This window comes from Gekko japonicus, unplaced genomic scaffold, assembly GCF_001447785.1.
Source record: "Gekko japonicus isolate JY-2015 unplaced genomic scaffold, Gekko_japonicus_V1.1 scaffold1666, whole genome shotgun sequence".
Lineage (NCBI taxonomy): Eukaryota > Metazoa > Chordata > Lepidosauria > Squamata > Gekkonidae > Gekko > Gekko japonicus.
Window position 1 is genome coordinate 146,905 of NW_015170331.1, and position 27,108 is coordinate 174,012.

General features: G+C 49.2%; 2 protein-coding genes across 2 annotated transcripts in view; one reads left to right on the plus strand and one right to left on the minus strand.

Annotated features, from left to right (window-relative positions):
- Nucleotides 1–1,352, minus strand: part of NKIRAS2 (NFKB inhibitor interacting Ras-like 2) — a 10,787-nt gene extending 9,435 nt beyond the window's left edge. Inside the window, exon 1 of the mRNA XM_015418137.1 lies at nucleotides 1,289–1,352. The gene's annotated coding sequence lies outside the window, so the exon portion shown is untranslated. The remainder of the gene's footprint in view (nucleotides 1–1,288) is intronic.
- A 6,716-nt stretch (nucleotides 1,353–8,068) lies between these two features.
- The window catches only part of DNAJC7 (DnaJ heat shock protein family (Hsp40) member C7), a 52,679-nt gene continuing 33,639 nt past the window's right edge, over nucleotides 8,069–27,108 (plus strand). The window contains exon 1 of the mRNA XM_015418130.1: nucleotides 8,069–8,263. Coding sequence (XP_015273616.1) covers nucleotides 8,148–8,263 — 116 coding nt within the window. The 5' untranslated portion in view covers nucleotides 8,069–8,147. The remainder of the gene's footprint in view (nucleotides 8,264–27,108) is intronic.

Sequence of the window (27,108 nt, forward strand, 5' to 3'; positions counted from 1 at the left end):
TCCAATCCGTGGCCCTGTAATTCCAGCTCCTGAACACTCCTGGCACACCCTAGGGCTGTCATTCCACTGTTGGCCCTGTCATTCCAGCTCCTGAACACTCCTGGCACACCCTAGGGCTGTCATTCCAATCCGTGGCCCTGTTATTCCACTTCCTGAACTCTCCTGGCACACCCTAGGGCTGTCATTCCAATCCGTGGCCCTCTCATTCCACCTCCTGAACTCTCCTGGCACACCCTAGGGCTGTCATTCCAATCCGTGGCCCTCTCATTCCACCTCCTGAACTCTCCTGGCACACCCTAGGGCTGTCATTCCACTATTGGACCTGTCATTCCAGCTCCTTGCACACCCTAGGGCTGTCATTCCAATCCGTGGCCCTGTCATTCCAGCTGCTGAACACTTCTGGCACACCCTAGGGCTGTCATTCCACTCCGTGGCCCAGTCATCCCAGCTCCTGAGCACTCCTGGCACACCCTAGGGCTGTCATTCCAATCCGTGGCCCTGTCATTCCAGTTCCTGGACACTCCTGCTCCACCCTGGGGCGTTCATTCCACTCCGTGGCCTCTCATCCCTGTCCCAGAGCACTCCTGGCACACCCTGGGGCTGTCATTCCACTCTGTGGCCTCTCCTTCCATCCCCAGAGTAGTGTATTTGGGCCCAGAGACCCTAATGGAAATCCATTCCGCATTTTTATTGCAACTCTACTTGTACTCTAATGTTTTCCAATGGAGCCCATGCAAGTCAATTGGCATTCCAGGCTCCCATTATTTCCAATGGGTCTTCCAGCGTCTCCCATTGTTTCCAATGGGCAATCCTGTCCTTCCTTTTAGTACATCCCCTCCTGAAACAATACAAGTGTGTGTCTTTCATTCAGATTCAGGATCGGCTGCCGTTCCCTGCTGGATTTATGCTAAGCGGCACAGCCCCCTGGTGTGACTCACGATAATGGGTTTAAATTACAGGTGGAAAGATACCGGCTGGATATTAGGATTTTTTTTCCCTTGTGCAACAGTGGGATGGGCTGCCTCGGGACGTGGTGAGCGCCCACCCTGGCAGTCTTGAAGCAGCGGCTGGACAGACGTTTGTCAGGAATGCTCTGGGCTGATCCTGCATTGAGCAGGGCTTGGGCTAGATGGCCGGTCTGGCCCCTTCCAGCTCTGCTGGTTCTATGACTCTAGGATGCGATCATGCAAATCCACTCGAGCCTTCCAGCTGTCCCGAACCTGGGTAGGTAAAGCTGAGCCCAGGATCATCCCTGCACGTCTGCATTAAAAAAAAGGCTTGAACTCACCTGCCCCAGACGAGCGTCCCCCCTTGTTTCTTCGCTGCCCACCCGCCTCGAGGAACTGTTCCGCTTCGACCGGGAAAGGAACTGAGAGTCAGTCGACAACAGGGCCGGGAGGAGGGCTGGGACCAGGAAGACGCAGCCCACAGCACCATCTAGGGTTTCTTCTGCAGTGGTGCTCGGAGGCTCTCCTCCTGCCAAGGAATTTCCTAGAGAGAAGAGGAGGTTGGATTTATACCCCGCCCTTCACTCGGAGTCTCAGAGCGGCTTACAAACTCCTTTCCCTTCCCCTCCCCACCACAGACACCCTGGGAGGTAGGCGGGGCTGAGAGAGCTCCTTCGAGGACACTGCTCCTGAGACAGCTCTGGCAGAACTGTGGCTTGCCCAAGGTCATCCAGCAGCTGGAAGTGGAGAAGCGGGGAATCAAACCCAGTTTTCCCAGATTAGAGTCCGCGCACTTAACCACGACACCAAACCGGTACCGTAGACAGAACACTTGACAGCGAGGGGGGGGGGAGAGCACATACGCCACACCAGTGCATTCGATGAAGCATGCTGTTCGAGGTGAAAGGTGGAAGTAATAGTATAAATAGTTTTAAGGCGTCTGCCTCCACAAGATGCGGCAATGGCCACTTTGGTGTAGTGGTTCAGTGCGCAGACTCTAATGTGAGAGAACCGGGTTTGATTCCCCACGCCTCCGCTTGCACCTGGCTGGATGACCTTGGGCAAGCCACAGTTCTGATAAGAGCTGTTCTTGAAAAAGGAGCAGTTACTGTCCGAGCTCTCTCAGCCCCACCGACCTCACAGGGTGTCTGTTGTGGGGAGGGGAAGGGAAAGGAGTTTGTAAGCCACTCTGAGTTCCATTTTGACTGTATGATTTTTCTTCCACATCTGATCCCTGTAATACTGTTGGTATGCACAAACATATAAAGATGCTTTTGCAGTGATCCCTTCATTTCATTTATCTTCAGGGCTCTAGTCGGGGGGGAGCTCTCAGGTATGGAGCTCCGGAAGAGAACCTCTAGGGGGTGGGGCGGTCACGTGGTGAAGCCCCGCCCCTTCTTTACCCCGCCCTCTGCTTCGATCCTCATTCCGTTTGGGAATGAGGATGAAGCAGGAGGGTAAGTAGCCGGGCCTTCTGACACACTTCCGGTGATGTCAGGGGGTGTGGCCTTCTGTCACTTCCGGTGATGTCAGGGGGCGTGGCATATGCAAATAAGTTATGCTAATGAGTTATGCTAATGAGCTCCGGCAGCTCTTTTTCTACATTAACATTCATTGTTACCAATATATTACAATGATACTTATCACAGTCATATAAATCACAAATCATAACTGAGGCTTAAATTGGTACAAGAGAATATATTCAGTGTATAGGAATGAGCACAGCCATCCAAGAATAAGAAGACACACAACACAGTAGCTAACTTCTAGAACTCAAGAACATAAGAGAAGCCAATGTTGGATCAGGTCAATGGCCCATCTAGTCCAACACTCTGTCACACAGTGGCCAAAAATACCAGGTGCCATCAGGAGGTCCAGCAGTGGGGCCAGGACATTAGAAGCCCTCCCACTGTTGCCCCCACCCCCCAAGCACCAAGAATATAGAGCATCCCTTGCACTGGCTGGACATGCTCCTGTGTCCAGAAGAACTTCAGCACCCACCTCCCCAATGTTGGCAACCCTAGTTTTGGTGATTTGATGATCTTATTTTTCTAATTAATATTTTGTTGAATTTTAACATTGTTACCAATATACTACAGTAATATATACCACAACCATATAAATCACAAATCATAACTGAGGCTTAAGTTGATACAATACAATAGACTCAGTGTATATGAATGAGCACAACCATCCAAGAATAAGAAAACACACAACTCAATACTACAAGCATAAGTTTTACCATAAACCCAAATCATCTATAACTTCAGGGATTTCTTGTTGGGAGGACAAATACTCTAGGATAGGTAGCCAGACAGAGGAGAAGGTAGAGTGTGAAAAAGGTTTATTAAAGTACGCCGGATTGCCTGTGAAGTATAATATATAAGCTCCATATCTTTGGACGCCATTATGAGAGGGCCAGTGACCGTGTTGATTTCCAGTTTATAGCAATGGTGCTTCCAGCCGCATGGAGCAACAAAGATACTCTTCCCGTGTTAGAACAGGAGCCATCCCTGGAGGCCATTCGATAAGAGGTGTTCTGGTGTGATACGGAGGTCTATACTAGTGACGGATTTGATTTGTTTTGCCACGGATTCCCAAGAAGGGGTAACTGTGGGACAATATAGCCAGCAGTGCAAATACATTTCCTTTGTTGCCACATTTCTTCCAGCCCATGGGGCTACTCAAGATGGCTTTTTTAAAGGATTAGACAAGTCCCAGGAGGGTTAGGCTTACGAAAGGCTACGGTGGAGAAAAAGAAACTCCCTTGTTCAAAGGCTGTTTACCTTTGCATAGCGGATAGCGAGGGCAACAGAGCGGAGCGTGGCCTTTGTGCCCGGGTTGGAACCTTCGTGGCCGCATCCGGTTAGCCACTGCTGGATATAAAATGAACCACGGGGGAAGAAAACTGGGATCTGTTACCTATCGAGGTGTCTGCGAGTACCAGTAGGAAAAGGATGACAGAGACCTGATTTAAAGGACTACAGAGTTTATGCAGGTAGTTTATTTATGACACTCTTTGAACAACAACACACTGACAATTCTGGGAGCCAGGAATTTTTGGCTGCGACTGCAGCTTGGTGGAATGCACCTCCGTGTGAGATCAGGGCCCTTCGGGACCGGTACAGTGCTGCAGGCCCCGTAAAATGGAAATGTACCGCCAAGCACAGGGGTGAGCTCAGGACAATTCCCGCATACACCGAGTCTCCTGCCTCTTCCTCCCCATTTTCTTCCCCCGGGACAGTGACTTAGTGTTATTATGTGCCATTTGATGAACTGTAAATGCTTGGAATTGTTTTAAAATGGTATGTTTTAATTATATTATAATTTTGTTTATTACATGCTGTGACCTGCTCTGAACCCCACAATCGTGGGGGAGAGTGTAATACAAGTTAAATAAATGAATTAATAGTTGGTACAATAGCGGGGGTGGGGGGATAACCCTTAGCAAATACTAGCAGTACTAAATCAAAACAAACACATTCCGTATCCTAATTAATATAGCAACAGCAACCAAATGTTCAGTCAGCCTCCTGACCTGGGTGGGGTTTTCCCCTGCCCGCAAATGCCCCCAAACATGGCATGATGACATCTCCCGGACATGATGTCATCACATTGCTGATGTTGTGCAGTGACACGGTAGGTTTGGGGCAAAATTCTATGGTAAATTTGGGCTCAAAACCATAAAGTTTTGCCCAAAACCTAGAGTGTCGCCGTGTGACGTCGTCGGTGTGATGATGTCACTTCCGGGTGATGTCATCACACCGTGCACGCTTCATGTGCGCAGCAAAAGCTCCTGGAAAGGAGTGAAGATCCCCCCCACACACACACACACACTGACAGCGAGGTAAGACCTGGCAACCTTACATTCAGCAGACCTCCTCCAACACTCTGGAGGAGGAGTGGGGAGTCTGTTGCAGTTCCACTGGTACCCAGGAGCAGACTCTAATGACTGGCTCTACACTCAGGCCACCCATACCTTTGTTTGGCCCATAGCATAAAATGGGTTCTTTTCCAGAAACGAAATATTATGACAGAGGAGACAGGTGGGCAACTTATCAGGAAAAAAACTATGGAACTGACTAAACAGCACCAGAGAAGGGCAACGGGAAGGGAAGTTCTTGATTTAATTTTTTCCCCTTGATTCTTGATTTAATTAATTCCAGATTACAAAATGGGAGACATAACGATCCCAATTCTCTTGGCAGCCAATCCACAAGCACTGGAATTGGCTTGGACATGGTTCTTTTGCACAGCTGACCTCCCTGTGCATTTTCACAGTTGTGGAGTCAGTTTATTTTCTTCCACATGTGCCTTCAATAATCAGGGTTTTCAAGGGAGGGCGATGTTGCCATCAGTGTCATTGAGGGTGCTGTCAAGCCACACTGCCTTTTAAGTTTTTAAGGTAAAAGGTAAAGGTTTCCTTTGCTCGAGAGCTAGTCAAATCCAACTCTAGGGGGTGGTGCTCATCTCTGTTTCCAAGACGAAGAGCCAGCGCTGTCCGAAGACGTTTCCGTGGTCATATGGCCGGCATGACTAGACGCCGAGGCGCACGGAATGCTGTTCCCTTTCCACTGCAGCAGTACCTATTTATCTACTTGCAGTTTTTTGCTTTCGAACTGCTAGGTTGGCAGGAGCTGAGGCCAGAGATGGGAGCTCACGCCGTCATGCGGCACTTGGGTCTCGAACTGCTGAACTACTGACCTTCCGGCCTGCAGTTCAGCATCTTAACCACCGAGCCACCGTGCTTATAACGTGCTTATATCAGGGTACCATTATTCTGGTAGGTTAAGCAGGTTCTCTGAATCCCCAGCTTTTATTTACAAAGTCTCTGCCCCGTCCTTTCACAGAGATACCCCTTTTTTCTTATATCTCTGCAATGGAGGGGGTTAGAGACTTTAAAAAAAATAATAAAGCTGGGAATTTGGAGAACCTGCTTAAGGTATATTGGTGTTTTAGTGCCTTTAAAAATATTTAAACGAAACCACTTGTGTGTAGGGGAGTACTTGAACGATGGCAACAGTCCAGTCATCAAAAAGGGAACTATTCTAGGCAGATCTATTCAGAAGTAAGTCGAATTGTATTAACTGGGGCTTAATGCCAGAGGGAAGGTGTTTTTTTAGGATTGCACCCTGCTGTTCCTTATGGTGCCACAAGCTACCTTTTTGCTTTTTTGTTACTGCTCATGTTCCTAAGCGTCAGGCCTGCGTAAAGTCTGCAATACTGTAGCCCTGTTAGTCTAGGGTTACGGACGGTTGCCAGCTCCAGGCTGGGAAATGCCTGGAGATTCTGGGGGTGGAGCCTGAGGAGGGCGGGGTTTGGGGCGGGACTTCAGTGGGGCGTAATGCCAGAGAGTCCACCTTCCAAAATGGTCAGTTTCTCCAGCTGAGCTGTCGCCTGGAGATCAGTTGTGATCCCAGGAGAGCTCCAGCCACCACCTGGAGGTTGCACTGTTGGCAGAAAGTTCTGATTGAATCCTTTATTGAAGTGTTGATGGTGCCCATATAGAAATTCTACAATATAGCCGTTCAGGAGACTGAATGTCACTTTCGATGATATATTATACAACTTAGAGAATACCTTAACATTATTGTAAAATAACGGTTTGTCTCATTGAAAAAGTTTATCGAAACGAGTGAATTTATACCCAGGATCCCCTTGTGACGAATCATGTTGATTCGATGACTTATGTTGGTTGATGACCCATGTTGATGATTCTTCCATGAATAAGAGCAATTATACCAGTTGTTGAGTTTTGCTTATGTCCTTGTGCTTTTGGATCCACTTTGTGCTTTGTTTCACTCAGTATTACTTTATTGTACACATCATAAACCTATCTGTGTCAAAATACTGTAAAATATAAAAAACAGATATTTTATAATTCATGTAGCAACTGCAGCTAGAATTTTATTTGCATCCTACTGGAAACTTCCATCAATACCTTCTGAACATGACCTAATAGTGAAGATTATGAAAAGTGCGGAAGTGGACAAATTGACCTCGATGTTAAAAAGGGTGAAATGGATGAAGATTTTGTTGGCCTATGGACTCCGTTTTATAATTGGATGAGAGAGAAATACAGATAAATGAACTCCTTAATATTATAACACCAAGAAGCTTTTATGAACTTTTAGAACCTCACAATCTATCTCTATAGTATGAAATGATTAGATAGATAGATAACCTTTATTGGCATGTGAAAAATAAAAGCACATTAAAAAAAAATTTTTTTAAGTACATGGATAATGTCTACCATAGGAAAACAATGTTCTAATTGTTCAAGATATGAAGCCAAACGGTCCCAAAGAGAATATAAGGACGGTTTATCGGGCACAGGAGGTAAACAGACATTAACAGCAATACAAACAAAATCCTGAAGACTAAAATGAAAAGCATGGGCAATTCCCTCTAAGCTGAGTTAGTGTGAGCTAGCTCACAGTTTTTTACCCTCCGGCTCACACATTTTTGTCTTAGCTCAGGAAGGATGGCTCCTGAGCAAACTAATCTGTGCAGCAGCCAAATCGCTCGCTCACAACTTTTGTGCCAGTAGGTCACAAAGCAAGACTTTTGCTCACAAGACTCCACAGCTTAGAGGGAGCATTGGTTACAAGCAGGTAATTCCGACCATTTAAATTTGGAAGTTTGGGAGAACAAAAGGGTTAACTGGATAAGAGAGAAATACAAAGAAACGAACTCCTTAATATTATAACGTCAAGAAGCTTTCGTGAACTTTTAGAACCTCACAATCTATCTCTGTATAATATGAACTAATAAGCAGAGTTATATGCAGAAGCCTTATTATTTTTGCTCCTGCCCCTTCCCCCCCCCAAATCTTTGTGTATTCTTTAAAACTTTATTTAAAAAAAACAACAACAACAACTATAAAATATATTATTGCCATTAAATGGAAAATTTACTAAACGGCGTCTGATTGCAGCGTTTTCCCTCTTTTGATTTTCACCCCCCTGGAGGTTGGCAACGCAGCCTGAAGGGCCTCCTCTTGGCGGACCCGGCCTCTCCCCCTCTCTTTGACTCCTCCGAGCCGGAAGTGGCCCTTCTGCCTCTCCCCTCTCCGCTGCCTCCGGAAGCGCCCGCGAGGACTTCCGGCCCCCGTCTCTCTCTCTTCCCTCCTCTGTGTCTCTCGCTCTCGCTCGCTCTTCCCGGCTCGGCGGCCGTTGGTTGCGGCAGGGAGGAAGCAAGATGGCGGCGGCGGGCGGCGACTGCGACGTGATCATGGCTCCCGCGGCGGCCTCCGTCCCGCACCCTGAGGCGCCGGGGATGTTCGGCGACGAGGACGAGGACGCGGGGACGCGCAGGTAGAAGCCCCGCCCACCCGCCGCCCTCCTTCTCGAGGAGGGGAGGGGCTCCTGGGGGGGCAACAAAGGGAGGGACCCCGGGCCGGGGGGGGGGCAGGGAGAGAGGAGGGAGGAAGAAAGCCATCAACTGGTCCCCCTTGTTTCACCTACCTCTGGGGTAACTGATGCTGAGCATGTGGCGAAGGCGGGGGGGGGGGACTGTGTGGAGCCTCCATGCTTAGGGGCAGTGGACCTGTGAAGGTCGGGTTAGAACACATAAAAGGAAGTCCTTCTTCACCCAAAGAGCGATCAACACATGGAATTCACTGCCACAGGAGGTGGCGGCGGCTACAAGCACGGATGGCTTCAAGAGGGAACTGGATAAGCATATGGAGCAGAGGTCCATCAGTGGCTATTAGCCACAAGGTTCAGATAGGAACTCTCAGTCTGGGGCAAGGGATGCTCTGTATTCTTGGTGCTTTGGGGGGGGGCAATATTGTGGGAGGGATTCTAGTGTCCTGGCCCCACTGCTGGACCTCCTGATGGCACCTGGTATTTTTGGCCACTGTGTGACAGAGTGTTGGACTAGTTATGTTTTTATGTGCTGGCAGCCACAGAGGAAAGGGAGGTTGGGGGACTTGGGGGAGGGCATTCCAGTACTTTTCTGAAATGCTGAGTGTGTGTGTGTAGGGGGGGTTCATAAATGAGGGTGTGGAGAGAGCTGAAGTGGAGGCTGGGTTGGGGGAGCAAGCTGCATGGCGCCCCCCCCCCACGCTCAGGGGCAGTGGACCTCTGGAGTGACTGATGCTGAGCATGTTGTGAAGGCAAGGGGGAGAGGTGTGGGGAGCGTCTGTGTCTAGGGGCAGTGGACCTGTGAAGGGACAGACGCTGGCAGTCACAGGAAGGGGGGACTTGGTGGGAGGGTTTTTCGGTAGTTTTCTGGAATACTAACAGCTGCCATTTTTCTGAAATAATGTGTACCGGGGAAGCACACAGTAGAGCGACATGGAGTCTCCATACGGGGCAACGCATCTTTGAAGCAACCGATCCCGAGGTGCATATAGCACAGGAGGCCATGAGTCTGGTAGAGCATCTGCTTTGCACAGGGAGATCTTAAATTTCCATCAAATGAGTCAGGTAGTAGCTGATGTGATGGACCGCTGCTGGAGACCCCCGGAGAGCTGACCTTGGTGGACCAAAGGTCTACAATATAAGGCAGCTTCATGTTTTCATGGGCAGAGCCTGCATGCTCAGTGGCAGTATGCTGACGCTGGGGGACATAGCAGCCGAGGGGAAGCTGTATGCAGTCTCCATGTTTGGGGGAAATGTGTATTCTGGAGTAGCAGATACTGGAGTACTCAATAGCAGTAGAGATGGGTAGCCGTGTTCGTCTGTCTGTAGCAGCAGAAAAGAGCCAGAGTCCAGCAGCACCTTAAAGACTAACAAAATTTGTGGCGGGGGTGACGCTTTTGTGAGTCACCGTACCTGGAGAAGTGAGCAGTGACTCACAAAAGATTATACTGTGTCACAAATTTTGTTAAGTCTTTAAGATGCTACTGGACTCTGGCTCTTTTTATAGCAGAAGAGAGCTGTTCCCCTCTGGCCCTGCGTATGGGCTTCTTGGTTTTGTAGGAAGGCAGAGTGCTAGACCAGAGAAATCCTTGATTTGATCCCACCAGGCAACATTTGCTTCTCCAAAGAAGGAATAGCAGAGCTTAGCCCTGTTGCTGTGGAAGTCCTTTCACATCCTGTATGAGGAGCACAAGCAGCTGAGTTCAGTAGGATTATCTCACTATTATCCTTGCTGATAGATTCAGGTGGGGTCGCCGTGTTGGTTTGAAGTAGGCTTGCCAAACCGCGGCAGGGGATCCATGCGTTGTCGCAGAATCGCTGCCGCAGGGGGACAGCAATCCGCGCTGCACTGTCGTCGCCAGGATGTGACGCTACGCATCGCGTAGCGTCACATCCTGGCGATGCCGGTGCAGCGTGGGTTACTGTCCCCCCGCGGCAGCGATTCTGCGACGACGCATGGATCCCCCGCCGCGGTTTGGCAAGCCTAGTTTGAAGCAACAGAACAAAGTTTGAGTCTGGTGGCATCTTTAAGACTAACAAATTTTTATTCTGGATAGACACTTTCGTGTGCATGCAATGAGTGTTCTGTTATCCTTGCTGTAATTCTTAGTCTTGTTGTTAACACTGGCAGGGCCATGATGCCGGCCTTTCTCACAGTAGCGCTGATTTTGAGACTGAGGCCTTAATGCTGAACTGAATGTTTTAATGAGGGACTTTTAAACTCATCTTTTTAATTGCTGGCTTAATGTCGGGAGGTTGCAGCTTTCTGGCCACTTTCAGAAGACAGTGGGAGTAATTCTTGCAGAATCTCAAAAATTGTCCTAATTTCTTGGGTCGGAACTGAAATCTGTCCTTTCGATGGGAGGTCATAGGAAGATGAGCAAATGGGACAGTAAACAGAGTTGTTCCGCCAGGTTTATTCGAGGTATGAGCTTTCGTGTGCGCGCGCGCTTTTTCGTGCACACGGAAGCCCATACCTTGAATAAACCTTTCTTGGTCTTAAAGGTGCCACGGGACTCTGAATTTGTTCTACTGCTTCAGACCAACACGGCTGACTGCCTGGATCTGCCTTGTTCCGCCAGGCTTATGGTTGAGGTCCCTGACAGCTCTCTGTCTCTGACTGGTCTCTCCTCTCTCTCCTTCCTCCTGCTTCCCTCTCCTTTCTCCAGGCTAGACAGATATTAAGATATGTACCTCCCCGCCGGGGTTCATGCCATCTCTTAATGTAATGGTTGAATGTGTTTTTATGATAATTATTGTATTCATAATATGCACATTTAATAATGTTTTAATTGTATAATGTTTTATGTGGCACTACCCGCCGTGAGCCCTGTTCTTCAGGGGAGGGCGGGCTATAAATCTAATGAAATAAAACAAATAAGAAATAGATAAGGACAGCTCCCTAACGTATTCTCCTTAGGCTCCCTATCGGAAGGACCCGTTTCAGATGTTGACCCGGAGGCTCTTGTGGTGTAGAATTCTTTGCTGGAAACCTGGGGTTCCTCGGAGGCCGTCCTGACTCGCCCGTTCCTAGCCTAGTGGCTGGTTGCGTCAGAGCAAGATAACTGTTCCCTTTTGCACGTGGAGAGGCTTTAGGGAAACTTTGCGGTAAATGCAGGGGCTGATTCAGCGGCCGGCGGCTGCGATCTGCCTTGCTTCCTTGTCCTCAGGTGCTGGTTAGGGGAAGCCTCATGATAACAGCTCAGCAGTCGGTGACTTGTCTCTGGGTGTGAGCCTCCTTACTTCTGGAAGGCGAGGGCGGGGTCTTGGCCGGCCACAGGAGAAGGGAGTGGAAGGGGTGATGTTTTTGGTTTCGAGAGCGCCTGTTGCTCAGAATAATACACTCTACTGTGGGTTTCTTTTCTGTCCTAAGCGTGTGCTTGTTGCATTTCCCGGACGTAACCAACAGCCGCCTTGACTGGCCTGCCCTCTAGGCGGCAGGACAACTGGCTGGTCTTGTTAACCCTTCCGAAGCTGCTAATCACATGGGAGGGGGTTCTCCTCCAGGAAACCCGGGAAATTAGGTCGGGTGTGGAGAGAGTGATTTGCTCGCAGAGGGCTTTGTGGCTTGGGGCAGAGGTGGCTCTGAATGCGAGTCTCCCTCCTGCAGACCCCAGGGCTCGTCTTGCTAAAGCAGCCGCAGCAACAGGCCTGAATGGGTGACCAGCAGTTGGAGGCCTTATTTATTATTATTTTATTAATTCATTGTATACCCCGCCCTCCCCGCGAGCGGGCTCAGGGCGGCTTACAACGTTGGTGCAAAATACCAATAAAACCACATAAAATCATTTTAAAACCAAACAATACAGATATAACTCATAAAGTCATAAGGTGCTAGTGATCGTTCCGTTCGTTGCTCGTGATGGCGTCCTAAGGATGTTTACAAGCTGACAGTTCCAGCTCAGTGGTCGTCCTGAGTCGCTCGATGGAATGAGCCAGATGTTAGGCTGAGGGCCGGGCTCGTTGATGGAAATGGTGAGGGCTGGAGCGGCTCTCCTTCTCTCCCAACAGGGTAATGGCTGGGCTGGTGCGAACACATGAAGCTGCCTTATCCTGAATCAGACCCTCAGTGCATCAAGCTCAGTATTGTCTACTCTGACTGGCAGCGGCTCTCCAGGGGTCTCAAGCAGAGGCCTTTCCCATCACCGACTGCCTGGTCCTTTTTACATGGAGATGCCAGGGATTGAACCTGTGATAACTTAATTTATGCCCTGCCTCTTTCCCCCCTGGGAGCCTGAAGTGGCTTACGTAATTCTCATCTCCAGTTCGTGTAGTGGTTAAGTGTGTGGACTCCAATCTGGGAGAACCGGGTTTGATTCCCCACTCCTCCACTCGCAGCTGCTGGGTGACCTTGGGCAAGCCATTGTTCTGTCAGAGCTGTCCTTGAAAAAGAGCAGTTTCTGTCAGAGCTCTCTCAGCCCCACCGACCTCACCGGGTGTCTGTTGTGGGGAAAGGAAGGGAAAGGTGTTTGTAAGCCACTCTGAGACTCCGAGTGAAGGGCAGGGTATAAATCCAATCCAATCTCCTCCTCCTCCCCCCATTTTATCTTCACACTGGACCTGTGAGGTAGGCTAGGCTGAGAGTGAGTAACTGATCCAAGGTCACCCAGCAAGCTTCCATGACACAGGTGGGGGATTTGGAGCAGTGTCTCCCATATCTTACTCTGATACTCTAATCCCTCCGCCACACTGGCTGTCTGCCATCCTCTGCAGCCTGTCATGGTTGCATTAGGGGCGCACAGGGAGGTCCTTGGCAGGCCCTGAAACAATGGAAATGGCTCCCTGAAGAAAGTAAGTTTGAACACCATAGCAGCAGAGATGCACCTACAGACAGGCCGCAAGTGCCACATGTGCATTGCTAATGATGACCATGATGGCTGTGGAAAAACAGCAAGACATCTCAGCAGAAAATGAGCCTTTCCCACGGAATGCTGTTACCTTCCCACCAAAGCAGTACCTATTTATTATCTACTTGCAGTGTCTTGCTTTTGAACTGCTAGGTTAGCAGGAGCCGGGGCCAGAGACGGGAGCTCACTCCGTCACGCGACACCTAGGTCTTGAACTGCCGTCCTGCAGCTCAGCATCTTAACCTCTGAGCCACTGCGGCCCTGCTGGCACCCAAATAGCTGTGTCTGGCTGGGCTAGATGGTCTAGTAGCTATGACCCAGTGGCCCTTTTGGTGTCTGGGTGAGCTTGCTAGAGAGGGGCCGAGGGAGAGCAGAGTCAGCAGAAGGTGACTTAAGGAGCACGCTGGCTGCCGGCATGGCATGTGGGTACAGCTGGCTGGGGCAATAAATAGTGAGTGTCAGAGTCGTAAAGCATGCAGGAGCTAAGAGAGCGAGGTCATCCTGAAAAGGAAGCCGGTCACCAAGAGACATGGAGCAACCTCAATGCTGATAAAACCACAGAGTGTTCATCTGAGACAATGTCGATGTGCCAGCAAAAAAGTGTGTTGGGGGGGGGGGTCGAAGGTGGCATTGGGCCAGACACTGGGAGCCTGCTGAATTGAGTGGGGCTGCTAGTACCTCTGCTCCCATGCCTTACGGGAAGCAGAGGTACCAGCAGCCCCACTCAATTCAGCTAACCCCAGTTATGCTACCAGCACCTGAGGAGCTTCCCTCAATTGCTTGGGTAAAGAATTGCCGCCGCCCCCCCCCACCTTGAAATGGTCTGCTGCGCTGCTGTCTTATGTGTCCTGGAAGCTCCTGAGAGCCAGTGTGGTGTAGTGGTGAAGAGTGACGGACTGGAGAAGAAGAAGAAATTGGGCTTATACCCCAATACGCTTCACTACCCGAAGGAGTCTCAGAGAGGCTTAGAATCCCTTCCCCCTCCCCTGTGAGGCAGGTGGGGCCGAGAGAGCCCTTTTGAGAACTGCCCTTGAAAGAACAGCTCCGAAAGAACTTGTGACTGACCCAAGGTCACACCAGCAGCCGCATGTGGAGAAGTGGGGGATCAAACCCAGTTCTCCCAGATTAGAGTCCGCGCTCCTAACCACTACACCAAACTGGGTCCTGGGTTTGATCCCCCACTCCTCCTCCCCATGAAGCCTGCAGGGTGACCTTGGGCCATTCCCAGTTCTCTCTCAGAACTCTCTCAGACCCACCTACCTCACAAGGTGCTTGTTGTGGGAATGTAATTGCAAGCTGCTCTGAGACTCCTTAAGGCAGAGAAATGCAGGGTATGGAAACCTCCTTCCATTTGCCCCTGCGACGGAGCTTTCCTGATCACTGGTGTTTCATCCTTTAGTGGTTTCAGGGAGGAGTATATGAACAGTGCCTAGAAGGAGAATCTGTTCAGGAATTACTGCGGACTTCTTGACAGCATGACCTGGAGACAGGAGGAGCTCTTCAAGCCCCTATAGTGACAGATGTGCTATAGGGGATATCAGAAATGTAACTGTCACCATGCACGTGGGAATTTCAAAACAGAACGTGTGCATGCACGTATTCAGGAGTGATTGTTGACAATCGCCTAATGTGAATCTCTCTCTCTCTCAAACCTCCCAGTGCTAAACTTTAGGAATATGCAATGCTCCCTCTAAGCTGTGGAGTCTTGTGAGCAAAAATTCTGCTTTGTGAGCTATTGGCATTAAAGTTGTGAGCGAGCAGTTTGGCTGCTGTATAAATTAGTTTGCTCTGGAGCCCTCCTTCCGGAGCTAAGACAAAAGTGTGTGAGCCGGAGGTTAAAAAACTGTGAGCTAGCTCACACTAACTCAGTTTAGATGGAACACTGAATATGTGTGCATCATTTTGGAAGGTAAGGCTCTTGCTCTGACATAAATGAGGAGGGTGCCAGAACTTCACAGTCTTGGATCAAAAGGGGTGACCGGGCTTATGCTGTAATGATAGGAAAGTACTTTGTACAATTCTGACATAAATGAGGAGGGTGCCAGAACTCACAGTCTTGGATCAAAAGGGGTGACCAGGCTTATGCTGTAACGATAGGAAAGTACTTTGTACATCAGAGATGTGATTAAAGGTTCAAAGAAATAGCACAGACCTAAGGACAGTTTGTACAACCCACACAATAATCCAGACTGTCAGTGCAGTCCAAAGCAGAGTTGCAACCTCCTGAGTCCATTAAAGTCAGGACTACTGGGGGTATCACTTCACGTTGCTGGTATCACCGTGTGTGTGTGTGTGGGGGGGAATTCACTGTGATGCCAATCGGAGGTCTGAGCCATTTTAACAGTAAGAGAGAGGGCAGCTATGCCGTTATCCTTGTGCTGATTCTGTGACTTGTTTAACACAGGACAGAGTTCAGGTACTTTTAAAACTGTGCAATTCATGTTACCTATCATCCGCTTGCTTCCCATGGCCAATGCTTTAGTATGGTTACTGTGGGATAATTCCACCAACATAGCAAGTACTGCGGGGCATTGAATGAGGTTTGCCCATTGCGTTCAGCCCTGCTGACTATTAAAGTGTGGATCAGTGTCTGTCCCCAGTTGTGGCAAATCCTGGCGCTCCGGAAACTCAACCGAGGCTTGGCTGTGGCGGCAGCCCTTCCTGGCCGCAGTAGACCCCTGGGGAGGCTGCTCTTAATGTTGAAAGTAGTCATTTCCAGACTCCCTGCTTCCTGTGTGATCTCTGGACCCCCTTTCCCCTAACGGGATATGGACTTGGGGGTGGGGGTGAAGAGCTCTTTCCCAGCTGTTGTGCAAAATGCATGTACTAGCCTGACACCTGCTACAAGGGCCATCTCGAGAGAAGAACGCCGCGGTTCCTTTTTCAGTGGAAGAATCTTAGCTGAGGAATTCCTCCAGGCAGACTGACTTAGCATGGGACTGCACTTGTTGGGAATGGAACAGTTCAGTTTCCTGGATAAGGAAACCAAAACCAGCAGTCTGAAGCAAGAGGACAAAGGGCAGTTCCACATTGGCTCTTCCCTCTGTTGTTTAACAAAGCCGACCTTGGAGCAGAAATTCCCCTCTGCATTGTATCCTGCTTTCACTTTCTTTGATCATCGGGTTTTGTGGCACCTTCTGCATAGATTTATGGCCGTTCAGAGGTGACTGCAGTCCGTACGGCGTTGCCCCAAGTTATTTGAATGTGGTTTTGAGCTGCACTTTTTCCTCCCAGTTGAGAAAACGTGGAGCGAATGCTAGATGCAGACTCGGCCAAAGCTGGAGTCCAGTGGCACCTTCGAGACCAGTGAAGTTTAATTCTGGGTATCGGCTTTTGTGTCTTTAAGGGCAAGTAGAACCCCAGTAGCACAGGCTCGGGGCCCCAGTTCCTTGGGCGCAACTTCTAGCAGTAGCTGTTGTGCGGTGTGTGCAAGAGGGATCCGCAGTTCTTTGTTGTCCCGATGGCATTGGCTCTTCGGCACCTTGCTGAAATGGATGTGTTCTCTGTGCCCTCGTTGAACACTAGAGGGCACCATGGCACAGATGAATATTTCTCCAGGGTGCCACAACAACCCGCCTTGTGTGCTGTTTGGCCTGCCTCCAGACAACCCCTTCCAACGATACCCATCCTCTTGCTTTGCAGCCATTCATGGGTACTGTGCGTTAACCTGGCCTTGCATTGTCACAGCAAGGAGGGAGCTGGGCTGCTGCCCCATGCCTGGGGTACATGCAGGACTCCGTGGGGAAAGTCTGAGGAGCTGGGGGGGGGGATTCCAGGCTGGTGGCCAGTGTGGGGTCCCCGGCACGAGGGAGAGCGGACTCGCTTTCTTTTCTTTTCTGAGATTTTTTTTATTAGTTTATATACAGAAAGGGGAAAGGAGGAAGAAAAGAAAAAGACAGAAAATTCCAGTTTAGCATTCTGCATGCATCTCTTCTCATTACATTTTCACAACTACTTCATCTGTTGTTATTATTATTATTTTTTAAGTACCCATAGGTACACTTTTATTAATTTTTCTTTTATAATCTACAACAGACAAATCTACACACTACAAACAAACACTCTACTACACATAACATCTATATATCTAATTGCCAAGTGGCCCCCGGAGTGCGGATCGCTAAATCAGCGCTCCGGGGGCACTTGGGGGGGGAGGGGGAGGTTTGTGCACTCTTGGGGCAGTCCCCAGGGGTGCACAAAAATCGAAAAACTAAAAAACATATATGGGGGGATGTTTAAATCCCCCCGAAAGTGAAAGTGTGTTCCGTGGAAGGCAAGCAGCGAGCGGGGGAAAAAAAACTGGAAAATGTTATGTTAACAGCAGATAGTAAAATGATAAAGAAAATATATAAAATTTTGTTGGATGATACAATGGTAGATGAAATTGTGAAGAATAATATGATTGCATGGGCTCAGAATTTAGGGCATACTATAAATCTGGAAGATTGGGGGCAGATTTGGGAGAAAAATATAAAAATGACTAATGCTATAACATATAAAGAGAATATGTATAAGATGTTTTACAGATGGTATATTACACCTGATAGACTGGCTAAGCAAAATATTAACTGTTCTGATAAATGCTGGAAATGTAAGAGTAAAAGGGGTACATTTTATCATATGTGGTGGCTATGCGATGTTACAAAAAAGTTTTGGAAATGGGTCCATAGTTTGATGGAGAAGATACTAAGAGTGTTGTTATTATTCTTCACTTGGATCTTATTTTCTTAATACTTAAGTTTCAGCCAGTCATAAAACGCCCTCCAGGGTCCCATAAATTCTTCTTCCATTTTTCCTTTGAATGTATTTGTCAATCTATCCATTTCAGCACATTCCGTAATCTTCAATATCAAGTCATGTAGCGCCGGAATCTTCAGTGTCCTCCATGCCATTGCAAATAAAATTCTGACAGCTGTTATAACACATAGAATAAAATATCTGTGATTCTTCTCTAACTCATCTCGTAGACAATTTAACAAAAAATATCTCTGCCTTAAGAGGTATTGTCAGGGGTCATTTCCTGCAGGAGCGCACAGGAGTGGAGCTCCGGCAGTAAAGAGCCCAGGGGGCAGGCACATGCAACAAGCCCCACCCCCTGCTCCCAGCAGCCCTCAGTCAGAGCAAGAAGCAGCCAGGTAAGTTGCAGAGCCCTCCCCTTGGTCCAAAACAGTCCAGTGGCACCTTTAAGACCCAGTTTTATTCAGGTAAAAGCTTTCCCTCCTCTGCGAGGACAAATCTGCACGTCCCCCCCCCAATAGCTAGCAATCCAAAACAGTCCAGTGGAGCCTGAGCAGTGGGTGTTGCCTTCTGACACACTTCCGGTGATGTCAGGGGGTGTGGCATATGCAAATGAGTTATGCTAATGAGCTCCTGCACCTCTTTTTCTACGAAATGACCCCTGGGCATTGTGATATTCAAGATTAACTGTAAGAAAGTATGCACTTCAATCCCGAATCTATGAACCTTTTTACATGTCCACCATCTATGGATTCGCTTTCTGAATAGTGGCTTCTCAGTGGAGTCTCAGTCAAGTTTTGGTGGCTGGAAAAGTTTTGTGTGTCATCTAGGACTGCGGCTTTCAGTGTTCAGGGAACTTTTATTCCTATTGATTCATCTGCAGAGGAGCTTCTAGATTCCGGGACACATTCTAGATCAGTGTTTCCCACTCTGTGGGTCGGGACCCAAAAGTCGGTCACAAAGCTTCTGAAAGTGGGCCGTTGACCAGCCCTCCCCCCTGCCGTTTCCGCTGCTCTCTTTTGTATTTTGGAAACCAAACTCTGACACTGGAAAGGGTATTTTCCTTTCCCCCCCTTCCCTGCATAGATACGTTGACCAAGTAAAACGCGTCCTGATGGTTCCTAGAGTGAGCTTCTTAGAATCTTAGAGGGGATTGGAGGGAGTAACGGAGAAGCAGAGGGCGGGCAGGGGCCGGAATGTGACCTCCACATACAAAGGTTGTGTGTGTTAGAATGCCACTTGCGTGAGGTTCATCGTGGGAGCGACTGCCGCCCTCTGTGTGACAGTTTTTGGTTTCTCAGAAACATCTGGTCAGCGACTGCAGAAGGAATTGTGAACGTGATTGGTGCCATGGCCATAGCTTGCCTGGGGTTACGCCAAAAAAACCCCACAACTTGGGTTAGCCCTGGACGGGTCACTATATCAAATAAATGTGGACTGGAAAAGGTTGGTAACTGGTGTTCTAGATGGCATGCTTGGTTCTTGCAGGGGGCGGGGGGGCAGACCTCCTGGCCCTTACTGTCGCCCTGCATGAGCTGAGAATGTGACGTGGAACACATCCAATACTTCCTGGCTGTGTCTCATTGCAGGAAAAGAATCATAGCCGGCTGTCATTTACAGAGCTTCTCCACCATTACTGATACCCTGGGTAGCACTTAAAGCCCCAGGAACCTGGAATGCAGTTTCGGGGGGGGGGGCTCTCCCAATCCATGAAGCCTTAATCTGTGTCTGAATATGCACTGGGTATTCATAGAGATGTGAAGGCCCGGAAAAAAAAACAGAAAAATTAGGGGGGGAAACGGTTTCACCCCGTTTTTTTCCTGAAGCCTTTTTTGTTTTTTCCCCAAAAAAATGAAAAAAGAAAAGAAAGAAAATTGATTATGGAACATTTTATTTTAACACCATGAATAAAAATATTTTAAGACAAGGTGTTCAAATATTTTCCAAATTATTTCTAAGAAATATGTATGGTATCAGATTGATCTAATTTCTGTGCACTGAGGACAAACAAGTCCTAGGTTACAAACTGAACCCTCCAATGCAAGAACAAGATGCAGTTCTTCCTTTAGGAGGTGCTATTGTCACAAGAAAAGAAAAAGGTTTCAGTTTTGTTTTTGCACGTGGGTGGGTATTCTGTTTGTAACAATTGTTTGGATACACTATATTTTTAATATGCTAGTTGTGGTCATTTCATGCCAAGTAAAAATGTCCATAGTCATATTTTATGTTCCTAAAGTAACAGAATGACTTTCAATCTGGAAAAGAAAAAAGAAGTGCTAATGTAGCATGATTTTCAATTTTTCCAAAAATGTCCTGGTTTTTTTCTGAGCTTTAAAATATCTGGAAATTTTACAACTAATTCTGCATCAGGAAAAGCGGCATTCTGCAAGTTGTATAGATTTGAGCAAAGTAGGCACGATCTTGCCTGTTTCTGCAGGATTTATTTAGTCACTGCAAAGCTGTCATACTAATGATCTGGCCACTGGAGATCTTGCTTGGTCCTGTGCCCCGCACTCTGATTTCTCCAGCTCGGAATATGCCCGTGAAGGCAAGTACATGTTCTCTTGCCTTAACATGTGCAGTGATCTTTCTCACTGGTGGGTGTTCCAGAGACCTTATCACCCCTTAAGGTAAATCTTGAGCTGTACATCTGCTGGGCTGCCCTACACTTCCTTCCTTATTTCCTAAGCTTAAGTGTCTCTTGCTGTTATGCTCCCAAATTTCCTTGCTGCTAAGCCGAACCTCCCGTCGTTCAGTGCCACACAGGTGTCTAAGGAGCCAGGTACTGCTCACAAGCTGAGCTTCCGCTCAAAGCTTCCTTATCGCCTCTTGGCCTCCAAAACCGACTTGTAGGAGCTCCGCATTTGCTGCGTGCTGGTCCATCTGGCTAGAGAGCAGCGAGTTGTGGTGGAGCTCGACTTCTGCCTACTGCCTTGGTGTTACGGCAGCCAGTAGCATATGGGAATGTGCGGCAGATCCAGAGCCTCGGGGCCCTCCGTAGCCCAGCTGTGCGAGGCCCCAGAGCTTAGCGGAGGTGGGAGGAGACCTCTTGGGTCTTTGTTGTAACTCTGTCCGGCTCTGCCCGCGGGTTCGCCAGAGAGGGATGCCAACTCCTCGCCTGACAAAGGGGCTCATTCAGAAAGCGAGATTGTATTTTTAGCCAAGCCAGATTCCTTCGCCAACTTCAAAAGTAGCAAGTGGGGAGTGCAGCCTACATCAGCACGGGCCCTGCAGAATGACCTCATTCAGGCCGCAGCATCTGCTCGGAGCAGAAACAATCGCTCGTGATATCAGGAGATCAAATTTTTTCCCTTGTTGTGGCCATCAGTCCTTAGTAAACAAGTGCAGCGCTCGCTTGTGTGTCTGTGTGTATGTGTGTGCTCACCACATCGATGAGACGCGGTAAGCCAGTTTGGTGTAGTGGTTAAGTGTGCGGACTCTAATCTGGGAGAACCGGGTTTGATTCCCCACTCCTCCTCCACTTGCACCTGGCTGGATGACCTTGGGCAAGCCGTAGTTCTGATAAGAGCTGTCCTTGAAAAAGAGCAGTTTCTGTCAAGAGCTCTCTCAGCCCCACCTACCTCACAGGGTGCCTGTTGTGGGGAGGGGAAGGGAAAGGAGTTTGTAAGCCGCTCTGAGACTCCTTTGGGTAGTGAAAGGCAGGGTATAAATCCAATCTCTTCTGCTGCTTCTTCTTCTTCTAAACCTGAGTCACCTGCCTTTCTAGTGTTTGACTGAAAGATCTCCAGAAAATCCCGGTGGATGTTTCCTTGCAAGACTTCTTTAATGCAAAGGGTGCTGTTTTTCTCCCACCCACCACAGGATAAAGCCAGAATAGAGAACCGGCAGATGAAAACTCATAGGCACCATGGGGTTTTCACACTGCATTCCGCAGAAGCTTGCATGAGGTTCCTCAGTTGAGAAGGCCTGTCAGGGTGGCTAAGCCTCCATGAAAGACAGCTTGTTCCCCGCCTACTCGCATTGCCCTGTTCTGCGGCCGACCCTGCTTAGCTTACAAGATCTGACCAGATCGGGCTTCCCCGTGCCATCCAGCTCAAGGGCTCCCCCCGTTCACTCAGTGCACCGCGGTGACTTTTGGTGTGTGTGAAGTTCATCCAGGACATGCTTTCGTGGTAAGATCCATGCAGGCAGATCTTGCGGTGCTGCATCTGTGACTCTCCCTTCTCGGGGAGGCATGGCGGAGCTCAGCCCAACAGATCTTGTCAAGGCAAGTGAAAACTGATCTACTCCGAAAGGCCCTTGGAGAAGGGGCCGTGGCTCAGTGGCTGGGCACACACTTGGCATGTAGAAGGTCCCAGGTTCAGTCGGCAGCATCTGCAGCTAAAAGGATCTCATGTAGCAGGGCGGAGAAAGGCTTCTACCTGTGCGGGATCTTGGAGAGCTCCAGCCAGTCAGAAGAGACAGTAGTGGGTTCGGTTGCTTAACGGTGCCGGGCGGCTCTTCATATAACAGATCTGGGTTTTCCCTGGAACAGCCGTACTTTATAGGAGTCCTGAGGGGGTTTAGTTTCATTTTAAGTCACCCAGGGTTTTGTTAGGGGTGAAAAAGACCGTTGTAGCCACTTGTGCTATGTCAAAATGATTGCATCCACACTTGCGGTTCCACTTACATGAGGTCTCGTGCAACCAATTTCAGAGGGCTCTGTAGTATATTAGAAGGAAAAGCACCAGGTATTGCACAAGATCTCGAGTGAGCAGAACTGTACTAAATCCATTGTATGTTTCTGCTTGTGCACCACAGCATCCAAGCCAGTATTTCCCTGCTATTGACACTCCACATCCCATCCCTCCTGTTGCTTATTTAGTCCTGTGCATACCATCTGTCTCCTGACAACCTAGCAGTTGAAAGCAAGAAATTGCAAGTAGATAAATAGGTACCGCTTCGGTGGGAAGGTAACAGCATCCCATGCGCCTTGGTGTTTAGTCATGCCGGGCACATGACCACGGAAACGTCTTCGGACAGCGCTGGCTCTTCGGCTTTGAAACGGAGTTGAGCAACGCAACCCTAGAGTCGGACTCGACTGGCTTTCGAGCAAGGGAACCTTTACCTTTTTATACCATCTGTGTGTTCTTTTTTTCCTTTTTGGTTAATTTATGAGGTCATTTTTTCCTGTATATCCACATACAGAGGTCTCCCAAGGAGGCAGGGACACTTGCTTTGTCTGTGGATGGCCCTGTGGTATCTGCAAAAGGATCGCCAGTTTACTCTTAGAATGATGGAACAAATGGAGATAGGTCACTTCCTTTCCTATTTCTGGGGATTCCCTCCCCTCCACGTCCCATTCTGAGCCCACCGACGTATTTTTTAATAGTACAATAAATTACAGGCGGGCCACAGTGGCTCAGAGGTTAAGACGCTGAGCTGCAGACAGACCAGAAGGTCAGTAGCTCGGCAGTTTGAGACCTGAGTGCCGCATGACGGGGTGAGCTCCTGTCTCTGGCCCCAGCTCCTGTCAACCTAGCAGTTCAAAAGCAAGAAATTGCAAGTAGATAAATAGGTACTGCTTTGGTGGGAAGGTAACAGCGTTCCGTGTGCATCGGTGTTCAGTCATGCCGGCCACATGACCATGGAAATGTCTTCGGACAGCGCTGGCTGCTCAGCTTGGAAACGGAGATGAGCACTGCCAGGCCTGTAGCCAGGATTTTTTTTAGTCGGGGGGTATTTACATTCCTTAGGGGGCCCTGGCTAATCAAATTAAAGGAATACCTGGCTCCTTCCCTGCATCCGCCACCACTTGGGGGCTCTGGGCTGGATGGAGAGTCGGGGGGGCCTTGCCAGTAAGTTGGGGGGGCTAGCCCCCGATAAGCCCCCACTGTAGCTGGAGGCCTGAGCACTGCCCCCCTAGAGTCAGATGTGACTAGCTTTTGAGCAAGGGAAACGTTTACCTTTAAATTGCAGGCATTAACCTGTGTTTTTTGTTTTATGTCATTCTTCTTCCAGGTTTTTGAAAGGCGCTGGGCAGGTGGTTGTTGCTGTGAGTGCTACTCTAACACACACACACACAGTTTTCCCCCAAGCTAGGCATATAGAGAGGGCTGTTTCACCTGTAAGGGAAGATCCCAGTGGGCCCCTGGCCGTCGGGGTCTAGCAGAGCCAAGCCTTGTTATGAAGCTCTGACGGTGCTGCAGTGGCTACTCGGTTCAGACCCGGCCACCAGTGGAAAACAGAAGTCTGGTGGCACCTTAAAGACTAGCAGCACTTCTTCAGAATTAGCTCTTACTCACAAGAGCTCTTATTGGAATAAATGTTGTTGGTCTTTAAGGTAACACTGGACTTGCGCTTTGTTTTGTTAACATGGCTGTCCCACTAGTTAGCGGCACCCCTTTGGGCATCGGCCCACCCGTGGCTTCTTCATGCACTGCAGCTGCCTTCAGAGGGCTAGGAGGAAGCCAGGGTGAGCCCATATCTATAAGAACCTAAGAGAAGCCATGCTGCTTCAGACCAATGGCCCTTCCAGGCCAACGCTCTGTGTCACACAGTGGCCAAATCCCAGGTGCCTCCAGGAGGTCCACCAGAGGGGCCCGAACTCCAGAAGCCCTCCCGCTATTGCCCCTCCAAGCACCAAGAATGCAGAGCATCACTGTCCCAGATAGCGTGTTCCATCTATCCCTTGTGGCTAATAGACACTGATGAACCTCTGCTCCAGATGTTTATCCGGTCCCCTCTTGAAGCTGTCTGTGCTTGTAGCCGCCACCACTTTCCTGTGGCAGTGAATTCCACATGCTGATTACTCTATCATTGGCACTACTGGTCAGGTGTGAGATGAGTGCTCTGTCCAGCCCTGACTTGTAGTGCCATAGGGGCATGCTCCTAGGACATTTCAGTTTTGTAGATGGGCTTGCTCCTAGGCTATTTCCGTTTTGCAATCTGTCTGTGTGTATATATATGCATATCTCAGTGTACCGATCAGCCCACCAAACAGTCCTGAGTGGCTGGCACCATTTGCCACAGGCGTTGGCACCCTCCTGCGTCAGAGCTCAGAGTCCAGCTTGCTCACGGTGGAGCCTGGTTTTCCCCCCTCTCTCTTTCTCAACAAATCCTGGAAATCTTGTTGGCCCAACCTTTCCACCTGTGCTTGTAAAAAATGTAGGCATTTGCTTGTCTGCTTTGGGAGAGCTAAAAAGGCCTCCAGTTACAGGTGGAGCGAAATAGCTTGATGAAGAAAAAAGGCAGTAGCCGTTAAGTAATGTGTGATGCATAATGATGAGAAGAGTTGATTTCCGTACCGTCTCCTGGATTCCTGATGCATTCCTCAGGCATTTCCCTGCTTCATTTAAAACCTCCTGAAGGTATGAGTCATGAAACAAACGGAAGGGGAGTGTCAGGCACCTGGCGTTGCACTAACGCAAAAGCAGCCGCTGCGCCATTCAGTGAGCTCTTCCCTCAGACTGGGGCACTCTTAGATTTCTAGCATGTTGGATTCGCAGTGTCTTTCCTCGCCCTTTCACTTAAGCTGACCCCAGTTCCCTTTAATTGATATCTCCAAATTAAACACATGCACATGCAAGGGCTGTGATACCAGGACCGAAGTCCTCAAACGCCTGTTTCAGTCATAATTAATTTTTTCTCTCAGCCCCCCCCCCCCCCCCCCCCCCAGCCTTCCATGGCAGGGCACCTGCCAGGATGGCCCCTTTTCCAGGTGTGTAGAGTAAGCCACGTGTGGCCTGGGGAAGCTTCCGTCTCCCATCCTCAGAACAATACTGTGAGACCCTCACCAGCTCCCCTTCCAAGAAAAAAAATAGTGTACGAGAACCAGTCTGGTGTCGTGGTTAGGAGCGTGGACTCTAATCTGGGAGGACCGGGTCTGAGGCCCCACTCCTCCACACGTACCTGCTGGTGTGACCTTGGGGCAGTCACAAGTTCTCCCAGAGCTGCTCTCTCAAGGGCAGTTCTCGAGAGAGCTCTCTCAGCCCCACCTACCTCACAGCAGTTCGCGAGAGAGCTCTCTCAGCCCCACCTACCTCACAGGGTATCTGTTGTGGGGAAGGGAAGGAGATTATGAGCTGCTCTGAGACTCCTTCGGATAGTAAAGGGTGGGGTATAAATCCAATCTCTTCTTCTCTACCTCCTCCTCCTCCCCCTCCCCTCCTCATAGCTGATTCTCTAGGACCAGAGCTCAAAAGACCCCTCCCCCTGGGAGAACTCTGCTTTCACATTATCCAGCTGGCTGCAAGAAGGACTCATCTTCTGTCCTTACAAAGGACTCATGGACCCCCAGAGTACCTCCAAAGACCCCAGTGCATCCCTGGGCCTTGTATTGGGAAACACTGGATGGGAAGCTTTACACGTGGTGCTTCTTTGGCATCAGTTACAGTGACCTTGGGGCCACGGTAGCTCAGAGGTTAAGATGCTGAGCTGCAGACCAGAAGGTCTGTGGTTCGGCAGTTCGAGACCCGAGTGCCGCGTCTAATGGCCCCAGCTCCTGCCAACCTAGCAGTTTGGAAGCAAGAAATTGCAAGTAGATAACTAGCTACCGCTTTGGTGGGAAGGTAACAGCATTCCGTGCACCTCAGTATTTAGTTGCGCCAGCCACATGACCACGGAAATGTCTTTGGACAGCGCTGGCTCTTTGGCTTGGAAACGAAGATGAGCGCTGCCCTCTAGAGTCTGATTCGACTCGCTTTCGAGCAAGGGAAACCTTTACCTTTATCTTTACAGTGACCCTGAAAAAGTCGTCTTCTTCCAAGAGTATTCTGACACTCACTGACTGTTGGAAGTTCTTTAACAGGCCCCTGGCTTATCTGGGTCCTAATGTTCGTACACGTTGTGGGAGGGAGGGTTTGAAGGAAGGCTGTTGACCTCTGTTTTTCAAAGCGAGGAGGGGAAGTGTGACGGGTACAGGTGCAGTTGTATTTTTGCTGCCTCTGACCATTCCATGCTATCTGCACATCATCCACGTGAATTTGATCCCTTCTTAGATCTCAGATAACGCTGTAAACACTGGCCTGTATCACTTGCAGGTGGGTTCCCACCAGGGTTCCCTCTAACCTGAGTTAGTGTGAGCTAGCTCACTGTTTTTTAGCCTCCGGCTCACACATTTTTGTCTTAGCTCAGGAAGGAGGACTCCAGAGCAAACTAATGTATGCAGTAGCCAAATTGCTCGCTCACAACTTTAATGCCAGGAGCTCACAAAGTAGAATTTTTGCTCACAAGACTCCACAGCTTAGAGGGAGCACTGGTTCCCACATG